Here is a 12578-nt window from a genome sequence, read left to right as displayed (position 1 = left end):
GGGACACCTGCTATGGGGGGCTCTGATGGGGGACACCTGCTGGGGGGGCTCTGATGGGGACACCTGCTGGGGGGGCTCTGATGGGGGACACTAATGAAGACTTCTTAGGGGAGCATCTCTGTGTTTGATTCATAGCCATAGAAACATTAGTAAAGGGGAGGAGTTAGTAAGATGACCATGCAGGGGCGGGGGACGACAGAAATTTTTCTGCACCCAGGCGTCTGTGACCCTAGGATCGGCCCTGTTAGTATGAGAAAATTATGTACAAATAAAAATATAAGTTACTACTTGGAACATAGACCAAAACCCTGAATTTTAAAGGGGTTGTAAAGGTATTTTTTTTTTCCTAAATAGCTTTCTTTCCCTTAGTGCAGTCCTCCTTCACTTACCTCATCCTTCCATTTTGCTTTTAAATGTCCTTATTTCTTCTGAGAAATCCTCACTTCCTGTTCTTCTGTCGGTAACTCCACACAGTAATGCAAGGCTTTCTCCCTGGTGTGAAGTGTCATGCTCGCCCCCTCCCTTGGACTACAGGAGAGTCAGGACGCCCACTAACACACAGCTCCTTTCTCTATCTGCAATTTAGAGAGCGTTCTGACTCTCCAGTAGTCCAAGGGAGGGGGCGAGCACGACTCTCCACACCAGGGAGAAAGCCTTGCATTACTGCGTGTAGTTACAGACAGAAGAACAGGAAGTGAGGATTTCTCAGAAGAAATAAGGACATTTAAAAGCAAAATGGAAGGATGAGGTAAGTGAAGGAGGACTGCACTAAGGTAGAGGAAGCTATTTAGGGAAAAAGATTGTACCTTTACAACCCCTTTAAAGTTTGAAATACATATACAGGAAATGTAATACCTTCTAATAGATTTGTAATTTTCTCAGGCAAGTCAGTTTCATCTTAGCAAAAAGCACAGCCAATTTAACGGCAATATCCCCATTAAGCAACACTGCCTGCCATGTCATGTCCCTGTGCACAGCCTGTGACAGGACAGTGAGGGACCAGCAGCAGACTGATGGGTCATCATTCTCTTTCTTCTGTGATGCCCTGTACACACGATCGGTTCATCCGATGAAAACGGTCTGATGGATTTTTTCATCAGATATCCGATGAAGCTGACTTTCATCAGTCTTGCCTACACACCATCAGTTAAAAAAAACGATCGTGTCAGAACGTGGTGACGTAAAACACAACGACGTGCTTAGAAAAATGAAGTTCAATGTTTTCGAGCATGCGTCGACTTGATTCTGAGCATGCGTTGATTTTTAACTGATGGATTTCCCCACAGACGATCGTTTTTTTAACCATCAGATAATTTTAAAACAGGTTCTACGTTTTTTCACCGATGGGAAAAAAAATGATGGGACCCACACACGATCGGTTCGTCTGATGAAAACAGTCCATCAGACCGTTTTCATCAGACGAACCGATCGTGTTTACGCAACATTAGTGCATATATATATATATATATATACAGTATGAATGCATGAATGACTAATAAAGTCTTTACCAACTGTATTGGCAGAGAAATGGATCTATTTACAAATCGCATATTCACAATATGGAAAGTATCTTGATGACAACAACTTGGTAAGAGTGACAGCTGTTGGCGAGCAGAATGTGACCTGGGAGAAACTTCTCGTGAAGAAGGATATCACCCTGGCTGTTCCACAAATCACGATCAATGTAAGATAAATCTATTAAAAGAATGTAACTTTTAATATACCGTATTTATTGGGGTATAGCGCGCTCCCGCGTATAGCGCGCACCCCTAAAGTTGCCCCGACATTTCTGTGAAAAAATATATTTTTGTACTTACAGTTTGGTGTCTTGCACGGCGTCCATCGGCGGCCTCGTCGGGTCCGGCGTCCGTCTGCGGCTTCGGGTGTCCTCTTCGTCGGGTCCGGCGTCCTTCTGCGGCGTCCTCCTCGCTCGTTTCCCGCTTTCCCGCGCCGAGTTTGAATACTGCGCCGGCATATACCGAGCGCAGTACACTCGCGTATAGTAGGCAATGCTCGCGCGGACGTACAGGACGTGAGCGCGAGTGTAGCCGAGACTGCCCGACTATACACGAGTGTACTGCGCTCGGTATATGTCGGCGCAGTATTCAAACTCAGCGCGGGAAAGCGGGTATAGGCTTATATCGCGCACCCACGATTTTGCCCTGATTTTTAGGGCAAAATAGTGCGCGGTATACGCCGATAAATACGGTAATGTCCTTATTTATCCTCAACACTCCTAATTTACCATCTCGGTGGCGTAAGGGCCACAGATGTTGAAAAAACAAGCCCTCTCTTCTGCATCCTGCCCAGAGAAAAGCAGTTTTAATATCATCTCTGGCACCTAGTGCCCTTTGAAACTATTACATATCATATGCATTGAACCCTGTTTATAAAATGCCCATTCTGAATGCACGTGCCAAACTTCAGACGGGGATGGCCATTGTCCTTTATAGAAAGACCCAGTGCAGGGATCCAACTGGTTGACCAGGCGCCTCCCAGGGGACAGGGAGCCTACACTCCATTGCTGGTTGCGGCTGGCCTATTGACAGATTCAGTAGTGGTCTTTTGACCACTTTTTAACAATTTACTAATATTGCTTGGCAAACTGTATGTATATTCATCAGAGAGAATAATGTAGTCCACGGAATCCAAAATGAAGCAGATTTTCCATAATTTTGCTCATTTACAGTGCCTTGAAAAAGTATTCATACCCCTTGAAATTTTCAACATTTTGTCATGTTACAACCAAAAATTGTAATGTATTTTATTGGGATTCTATGTGATAGACCAACACAAAGTGGCACATAATTGTGAAGTGGAAGGAAAATGATAAATGATTTTCATTTTTTTTACAAATAAATATCTGAAAAGTGTGGCGTGCATTTGTATTCAATACTTTGTAGAACCTCATTCGCTGCAATTACAGCTGCAAATCTTTTTGGGGATGTCTCTACAAGCTTTGCACATCTAGAGAGTGATATTTTTGCTCATCCTGCTCTGCAAAATAGCTCAAGCTCTGTCAGATTGGATGGAGAGCGTCTGTGAACAGCAATTTTCAAGTCTTGCCACAGATTCTCAATTGGATTTAGGTCTGGACTTTGACTGGGCCCTTCTAACACATGAATATGCTTTGATCTCTACCATTCCATTGTAGCTCTCTGTGTATTTGGCTTCATTCATCTTCCCATCAACTCTGACGAGCTTCCATGTTTGTGCTGAAGAAAAGCATCCCCACAACATGATGCCATGACCACCATGTTTCACAGTGGGGATGGTGCATTTAGGGTAATGTGCAGTGTTAGCTTTCAGCCACACATAATGTTTTGCTTTCAGGCCAAAATTTTTTATTTTGTTGTGGATTTCGGCAGCTCTTCCAAAGTTACCATGGGCCTCTTGGCTGCTTCTCTAATTAATACTCTTTTTTAGGGCTGTGCAAATTAACTTTTAATTAATCGTTTAATCTTTAATTTTTTTGATCGATCAAAATCGTTTTGATCGATTAAAATTCTTTTGATTGGTACTCACCTCTCCGCCGGCTTCTGGGCCTTTAGGGAGTTCCGTCGGAGATCCAGTAACGTCACGGACACCAGCGGGTCTTGCCGTGTCCATCTGAAGGGCTCCTTTGCTGTGCCTTCATATATCTGCATGCCGGCGGGACCTTACTATCTGCCACACGCAAGGGCTGTTACACTTCCCTCTATGGCCCCGTACACACGAGAGGATTTATCCGCGGGAACGGTCCTCCGGACCGTTTCCGCGGATAAATCCTCTGGCGGATTTGGATCCGTTGGCATGTACTCACCATCGGATCCAAATCTGCGCGGATTTCAACCGCGGTGACGTGCGTGACGCTGTCATATAAGGAAATCCACGCATGCGTTGAATCATTACGACGCATGCGAGGGACGGGTTCGGACGGATCGATCCGGTGAGTCTGTACAGACCACCGGATCGATCCGCTGGAGCCGATTCCAGCGGATAGATTTGTAAGCATGCTTACAAATTTTTATCTGCTGGAAATCGGAAATATCCGCGGATAAATATCCGCTGGAACGTACACACCAGGGGATCTATCCGCTGAAACCGATCCGCTGAGATTTTTCAGCGGATGGATCCTCTCGTGTGTACGGGGCCTATCACTTCCCTCTATCAACCTGGGATATTACAACCATCCACTGGGAGTTGTGATAGTTCCCTTCATGGGACATCTACATGCCGACGGACTGATGTTAACCTCTCCTCATCTGGATTCAGCAGTGGTATCGTTGTACACATTTTTATACCAGTATCATACTTAGCTACATGTTTTTATGACTGCTTTTGGTACCGTTTGGTATTACTCGCACCATTTTTACAGTTTATGTAGCTACATAGATTTTATCTCCAGTGCAATATTTATTTGGTTACCTACTTGAAGACTATAATAGTTTTAATGCTATTCCCATCGAGCGCCGCCTTTGTGTGTTTTTTGTATCCTGCTATCCATTTTTCCATTTGTTGGTAGCTGCACTAGGAATCAGCCTGCAAGGAGATCAGCTAAAAGTAGTTGGATCTGCATGTGCGTTATAATTAATCGAAATTAGTCGATTAATTGATAAAAAAAAAAAAAACGATTAATCGAACAGAAACATTTTGATCAGTAACAGCCCTACTCTTTTTGCCTGGCCTGTCAGTTTAGGTGGACAGCCATGTCTTGGTAGGTTTGCAGTTGTGCCATACGCTTTCCGTTTTCGGATGATGGATTGAACTGTGCTCCATAAGATGTTCCAAGCTTGGGATATTGTTTTATAACCTAACCCTGCTTTAAACTTCTCCACCACTTTATCCCTGACCTGTCTGGTGTGTTCCTTGGCCTTCAGGATGCTGTTTGTTCACTAAGGTTCTCTAACAAACCTTTGAGGGCTTCACAGGACAGCTGTATTTATACTGAGATTAAATTACACACATGTGGACTCTATTTACTAATTAGGTGACTTCTGAAGGCAATTGGATCCACTAGATTTTAGTTAGGAGTCTCAGGCCGCGTACACACGGTCGAACATGTCCGCTGAAACTGGTCCGCGGACATGTCCGACCGTGTGTACGGCCTAGCGGACAGGTTTCCAGCGGACAAAAGTTTCTTAGCAAGCTAAGAAACTTGTCCGCTGGAAACATGTCCGTCGGACATGTCCGATGGTCAGTAGACCTAATCGGACATGTTCGATGGTTATGACGTGTAACCAGCGTCCCGAAATCCCGCGCATGCGTCGAATTTATTTCGACGCATGCGTGGAAGCATTGCACTTCCGTGTTTGAGAACGTCGGTGTCTTCTACGTCACCGCGTTCTCTCTCCGCGGGGATTTTGGTCTGATGGTGTGTACACACATCAGACCAAAAGCTCCCAGGAGACATGTCCGATGAAAACGGTTCGCGGAGAGTAAAGGAGGCTGAATACAAATACACACCATACTTTTCAGATATTTATTTGTAAACAAAATTGAAAACCATTTACACAATTATGTTCCACTTTGTGTTATTCTATCGCATAAAATCCCAATAAAATACATTTACGTTTTGGTTGTAACATGACAAAATGTAGAAAATTTGAAGCGGTGTGAATACTTTTTCAAGGCACTCTATGCCATTGAATCTTTAACATAGAAAACACAACTGATTTTCAATTCATCAATTCATACCAGTCTCCAAAATCGGTGTAAAGGCTAAATTCACCTTTTCCAGAAAAAATTCTATGCAGTCAAGGGACCCCAGTAGATATCAAAAACTGCAACTTTGTAAAGCACTTATCAGTTGTATTGTAGGTCATTTTGCCCAAAGACTCCCACTTCCCTCACCCAAGAGGCCTAGCCAATAAACTTTCAGTTAGCAATCCCCATGTCCTGCATTGTTGCTACAATGTGAAAACTGTTGGACACTCACTCCCAGCATTACTGTAAACCTGCAGTTTTTTAATACATACCGTGAAAAGATGGAAAACCTTTCTAGAAAAAGGTGAAGTTAAAGCGGAGTTCCACCCTAAAAATGAACTTTCTCTTAACAGCTTGCCTTTATAGGAGTTGTAAAGATTTTTTTTTTTACCTTAATGCAATCTATGCATCACTGTGTTTCCCTATCAACACTGTCTGTGGTTGCAGAAAATAAATTCACTGGGCCAGATTCACGTAGAATCGGGCAAATCTGCGGCGGCGTAACGTATGACATTTACGTTACGCCGCCGCAAGTTTTACGGGCAAGTGCTTGATTCACAAAGCACTTGCCTGTAAAGTTGCGGCGGCGTAGCGTAAATCCCCCGGCACAAGCCCGCTTAATTCAAATGATCCGGGTAGGGGGCGTGGATCATTTAAATTAGGCGCATTCCCGCGCCGAAACGTACTGCGCATGCGCCATCCCTAAAATTTCCTGACGTGCATTGTGCTAAATGGTTTCGACGTGAACGTAAATGTCGTCCAGCCCCATTCACGGACGAGTTACACAAACGACGTAAAATTTTCAAATTTCGACGCGGGAACGACGGCCATACTTAACATTGGATGCGCCACCTAGGGGGCATGTTTATCTTTACGCCGCGTATCTCTTACGGAAACGGCGTAAATTTACTGCGACGGGCAAGCGTACGTTCGTGAATCGGCGTAACGACTCATTTGCATATTCTACGCCAACCGCAATGGAAGCGCCACCTAGCGGCCAGCGTAAATATTGCACCCTAAGATACGACGGCGCCGTCGTATCTTAGGCATGTTTAAGTGTATCTCAGTTTGAGAATACATTTAGACATACGACGGGCTTAGATTCGGAGTTACGTCAGCGTATCTGCTGATACGCCGGCGTAACTCTTTGAGAATCTGGCCCACTCTGTCTATGGCTGGCCTTAGCCTTTAAAATGTAACATACGCACCACATCCATACTCACATACTTGGAGGAAATCCATGAGCAGCCAGAGGAAAAATAAACACAGCATCCTACCCAATAGCTCTATAGTGTGCATATGGCTGTAGTAAGGGTGTAAGATTCTGAGATTCTTTAGGTCATAGGGACTGATATAGACTGCCCTATAGATCTGTAAAGTACTGCTTAATATTACAGTGCTTAAAGTGGAAGAAAACCCTCCTATCGTTTTCAGCCAAGGAAGCGGCCATCTCGACCTCCGTTTAATCTCCAACTGCCATGATGCTGTACATGTGACCTGTTATGAAACCAGCCATTGGATGGTTTGGCAGTTTGATTGAGAGCACAAACAAATGTGACAGCTAGCAATTCCGGCATGCCAGGAATGTTAACTGTTTTTGTAACTATCAAATTGAAGGGTTTACTTCCACTTTAAGATATACTGGAAACAAATAAAATAATTCTGCTGTATTCGTTACCTTTTATTACATGCAGTTCCCGGGATCTCCTGTAGTGAACAAACCATGCAAGGTACGTCTGATGTTCTCCAATCCCCTCAATGAAGATATAAAGGACTGTCTACTGGTAATCGAGGGCAGTGGTCTGATGAAGACTCAGCTTAAATTACTGTAAGTAACTGCACAAACATCAACTTCACTGAGATAATGGCTGTAGAATGTGTGTGATAGCAAATAAAAAGAAAAGGACCATTATGGATCAAGCTATGTATAATTATGGGGGTCTAATTTCTTTGTGTGACAATGTAGCCTGAACAAGTGTCTGTGAAAACAAATGACCAAAAGTTATTAATTATGAGATAAGCACATTGGTTATTGTGCCCTGGTAATCAGAATATTCACTGCTGACTTCTAGTGAGCAATCTTTACCCTGCAGTAATGCTCTACATATTGACCAGAAGACCTCTTTCACATTGAGGCGTGGAGCCGCGGTGACGGTATAGCCGCGCTATTTGTAGCGCGGCTATACCCTCGTATTTACCGCGATATTCGGGCGCTAGCGGTGAGGTTTTAACCCCCGTTAGCGGACGAAAAAGGGTTAATACCGCCCGCGTTGCGGGCGGTATTACCGCGCTTTCCCATTGATTTCAATGGGAAGGCGCGGTATAGGAGCGGTGAACACACCGCTCCTATACCGCGGTAAAGATGCGGCTAGCAGGACTTTTGGAGCGCTCCTGCTAGCGCACCGCTTCAATGTGAAAGCCTTCGGGCTTTCACATTGAACACTACAGGGCAGGTTTTTTCATGCGGTATAGCAGCGCTATTTTTAGCGCTGTACCGCATGAAAAACGCCTCAATGTGAAAGGGGCCTAACACTTGCTCAAAGGCAGGAGATGGATTAAGGAAGCATACCTGCCATGAAACAATATACCATGGTATCTTTAATTATGGCATACAGTATATGTAAATAGATACTTGTCATTTAGCCCCACTTCCAATCACTTTCCAAAGTTTGCCGCCTCAACCTCCACAACATCTCCAAATGATGTCCCTTCCAGGGCCGCCATCAGGGGGGGTACAGGCATTACACCTGTAAGGGGTCCTAATTTTCCCAGGGGCTCGGCCGCCCCCCTTCTCAGCTCGTGGCTGAGAGAAGAGAAGAAAATGTTAATTTCTGTAGTGGCCCCCCTCCCCCTGTCACAGCCAGAGGAGAGAAAATATTTTCAGTTTGCGGCCGGAGGAATAGGTGAGTGAAATGCCAGTGTCATTTCCGGCAACCCCAGCCCCCCCCCCCCCGGTTCTTAATTCGCGGCAGCCCCCCCGTTCTCAGTTTGCAGCAGCACCCCCCTGGTTCTCTGCTCCATGGGGCCCATGCCTGAAGCTGTGTGAGGGGCCCCAAAATTTCTGCCCTGGTCCCTTCCTAAGCAATGACACCACAAAGATCCTAATTCACTTCCTGGTTGTCTATTACCTCAACTACTGCCACTTTCTCCTTATTGGCTTACCTTTACATAGGCTCTCCCCTCTTCAGTCCATCATGAATGCTGTTGCCAGACTCAGACACCTTACAAACCGCTGAATCCCTGTACACACAACCGGTATTCCCGGCAGTATAAAGTCCGCTGGGAATCCCGACGGGAAAACCGAGAACCTGCTCAGTAAGTTTCCCCGTGTACACGCGGCCGGGTTTCCTATCAGGAAAACTGCGGGGAGAGCTTTGGCTGGGAATCCCGGCCGTGTGTATGCTCCCTTGCAGTTCTTCCCATAGGAAAACTGCCAGGTTTAAAATCGCCGGGAATCCCGGTGGGAAAATAGAGAGCAGGTTCTCTATTTTCCCGTCGGGATTCCCGGCAGTTGGGAAAACTGTGAGAAAGCATACACACGGAACGGTTTTCCCAGCCAAAAGCTCTCTTGGCAGTTTTCCTGGTGTGTACGAGGCTTCAGAGTCTTCTACCCCTCTCTGCCAATCCCTCCTTAATTTTTTACCTTAATGCTTTCCCTGCATTATTTTTTTATTATCACATTTTTTTATAAATTTTTCAACAACAATTCCATTTAACAATATATCACATATCAAAAAACATTATAATAATGTAAACATCATTATCTATATCCTATACAACCCCCACCCAAAAAGAAAAGAAAGAAGAAGAAGAAAAAAAAAAAAAAAAGACAAAGGAAATTGTCCCCCTCACCCCCACTTATTCCCCACCCCCCCCCCTATAGAAAAAATAAACAAAAAGGGTCGGGGGGTAGGGAAAAAAAAGAAAAAATATATATTTTTCCTTTCTTTTTCCTTTCTCCCTTTCTTATAAAAAATAAAAGAAAACTCTTATATAAGAGGCTTCTAAAAAGCCATTTTGCCCCTTTATTACTCATCACTCCTATTACCCCGCCACCCTTCCCTAAAAAAAAAAAAACATTAATATCTGAGGCTTCAAAAAGCCATAATATCCATTTATAACTTACCCCCCCCCCCCCCCTTTATCTCCCTTCCTCTCTTCCCTTTCCTGTTTCAAACAAAACAAAACAAAAAAAGCGAAAAAACCCCAACCCCTCCCTCAATGCCCCCCCTCCTCTTATACCTATACAGGTGGGGGTTAGGGGCAGAGCCACACGAGCATTCATAAAAAAAAATTATGTCTGAGGCTTCTAAAAGCCATAATACCCCTTTATAACTCACCCCCCCCCCTTATCTCCCTTCCCCTCTTCCCTTTCCTGTTTCAAACAAAACAAAAAAAAAGTGAAAAAACCCCAACCCCTCCCTCAATGCCCCCATCCTCTTATACCTATACAGGTGGGGGTTAGGGGCAGAGCCACACGAGCATTCATAAAAAAAAATGCTTTCCCTGTATTAAGGTAAACAAATGTCCCAGTGTTGTCCCTCTCACCCCCCTAAATACTTACCTGAGTCCTCATTCAATCCAGTGTTGTGCCTATCTTTATCAGCTCTCTCCTCTCTCTCTCTCTCTCTCTCTCTCTCTCTCTCTCTCTCTCTCTCTCTCTCTCTCTCTCTCTCTCTCTGCTCTCACAGGATTTGCTAAGGCAGCGGGTGCCATTGGCTCCTTCTGCTGTCAATAAAATCCTGTAAGCAGAGGATGTTACTGTTTACCTCTTAAATTTTGCCTGCTTTTTCTCACCAGTTTGTCTCATTTCAACATTTTCACTTCACTTGAACAGGGATTCATCATATATTATGTATGTGCCTTGTCATAGACCAGGGGGTACATTGTCCTAGAAGTCTAAGCTTGCCTGGCAGAATGCTTTCAGGCTATAATTGTATTGTAGTTTTATCATTTACATATGCTGACTTTGTTTTCTCAGTGTGGGCACCATGAAGAAAAAGGAAACATCAATTGTGGAACTTGAATTGGTTCCCTGCAAACCTGGTCTCAAACAGCTTCAAGTGAACTTAAGCAGCAACAAGTTCCAGGTCCTGAAAGGCTACAAGACTGTCATAGTCAACCCTTGATCTACTCAACCAAGCTTTAGAAATTATAGTTTTTTCATGCCAGGACCAAAATAGGACTTGCCCAGGTGTGGTTGGTGGGGTTTTCAAAACAGGGGATTTGGAAAGCCCCCTAGATTGTTTAAATGTACTGATAGGGATGTATCATATGACAAATATGGTAAATTAACTACAGTATGGAATGGGATTTGTATATAAGACAATGGGGTTAAAGTACTAAAACTAGAGAGTGCAGATGTGCATGGTAGCCAATCAGCTTTCGAATTCAGATCATTCAATTAAAGTGGAGGTTCACCCAAAAAATCAATTTTTAACATTAAATTGGGCCTAATTACGGGAAGCAGAATCGGGTGTTTTGTTTAAAATCAATGCAGTACTTACCGTTTTAGAGATAGATCTTCTCCGTGTCTTCCGGGTATGGGCTGCGGGACTGGGCGTTCCTATTTGATTGACAGCCTTCCGACCGTCGCATACAGCGCGTCGCCAGTTTCCGAAAGTAGCCGAACGTCGGTGCGCAGGCGCCGTATAGAGCCGCACCGACGTTCGGCAACTCGTGACGCGCTGTATGCGACCGTCGGAAGGCTGTCAATCAAATAGGAACGCCCAGTCCTGAAGACCATACCCGAAAGCGGCGGAGTAGATCTATCTCTAAAACGGTAAGTACTGCATCGATTTTAAACAAAACACCCGATTCTGCTTCCCGTAATTAGGCCCAATCTAATGTTAAAAAAAAATTTCGGGTGAACTCCCGCTTTAAGGTTTAACCCCAAAAAAATTGGAAGCTGATATGCAGAGCTACAGCAGATTTTGCACTCCCCAGGTTAGTAACGTCAATATATCTGTTCTTGTGTTTCATGTGGTTAAAAAGCAAGCACTTGAAGGAATCAAGTAATTTTCTTTCCGTCCATCAGTGGTGGACGGAAAGGAAATTTAATCATCTACGGGCTGCCTTAGCCCCCAGACCTTATCAGTAACTGAAATATCACATCCAAGTGGACTTTGATATAGCTGACTACCTATCCACCTTCCACAAAACCTTACATCTAATTATTTTACTCTATATTGAGCGTTGTCTCTAATCACAGTACTTTACTTGAAGCCCCCATTCACACTTTTTTTCAGCTTGTTCCCCATCCCCTGATTACATATACGCCGATTGTCCCTGTTCACAGTTGTACGCTCAGTCGCCCTACATACACTCTATGCTCAAAAAAGTACACAAGCTTTATTTAGCATATTCAGGCATTTTTGGCCTATAGACTTTAATGGGATGTCCTGTAAACGTGCAATATGCACATATTCACGTGTCTGTACACTTGATGAATGCCCTCCTCCCCTTGCCCAGCCCAGGAAACAAATATCTGAAGGTTGATACATGAGCAAAAATGCTTGCACGAAGCTTGTAAATCCCAAGGATTTCACTCAGCTCAAGGTGGTAATGCAGGGATTATTTTGCAGATGGTTTGTAAATATAAAGATGCATGATTTTCTAGCGTTCTAAGAAGAAATAAAATAATTATATTTATTTGTGTCTATTCTGACTCCGATTATTGTGAAGCAATTTATCCCCTTGTGAGACCTCTATGCCTGGCCTGTATAAGCAGATATAATCACTGAAGACAATCTTATCCTATTTGCAGAAGTTGCTTTAATCCAAAACATCAGAATACATCAGATGACAGGTTACAGCAGATGCACAGGATGTAGTATTGTGTGGTCAAAAGATGATACTGTCTGTAGCTTACTTATGCAGAATACATGTGGCCA

General features: G+C 44.0%; 1 protein-coding gene across 1 annotated transcript in view; it reads left to right on the top strand.

Moving 5' to 3' along the window:
• Positions 1-11101, top strand: part of LOC120918604 (protein-glutamine gamma-glutamyltransferase 5-like) — a 75395-nt gene extending 64294 nt beyond the window's left edge. The window contains exons 11-13 of the mRNA XM_040330276.1: positions 1524-1684; positions 7380-7513; positions 10667-11101. Of these exons, the coding sequence (XP_040186210.1) occupies positions 1524-1684; positions 7380-7513; positions 10667-10814 (443 nt within the window). The 3' untranslated portion in view covers positions 10815-11101. The remainder of the gene's footprint in view (positions 1-1523; positions 1685-7379; positions 7514-10666) is intronic.
• The last annotated feature ends 1477 nt before the right edge of the window (positions 11102-12578 follow it).

Source organism: Rana temporaria, chromosome 12, assembly GCF_905171775.1.
Source record: "Rana temporaria chromosome 12, aRanTem1.1, whole genome shotgun sequence".
NCBI classification, from domain to species: domain Eukaryota; kingdom Metazoa; phylum Chordata; class Amphibia; order Anura; family Ranidae; genus Rana; species Rana temporaria.
The sequence above is the reverse complement of the archived record's forward strand: the minus strand, read 5'-3'. Positions and strand labels throughout refer to the sequence as shown.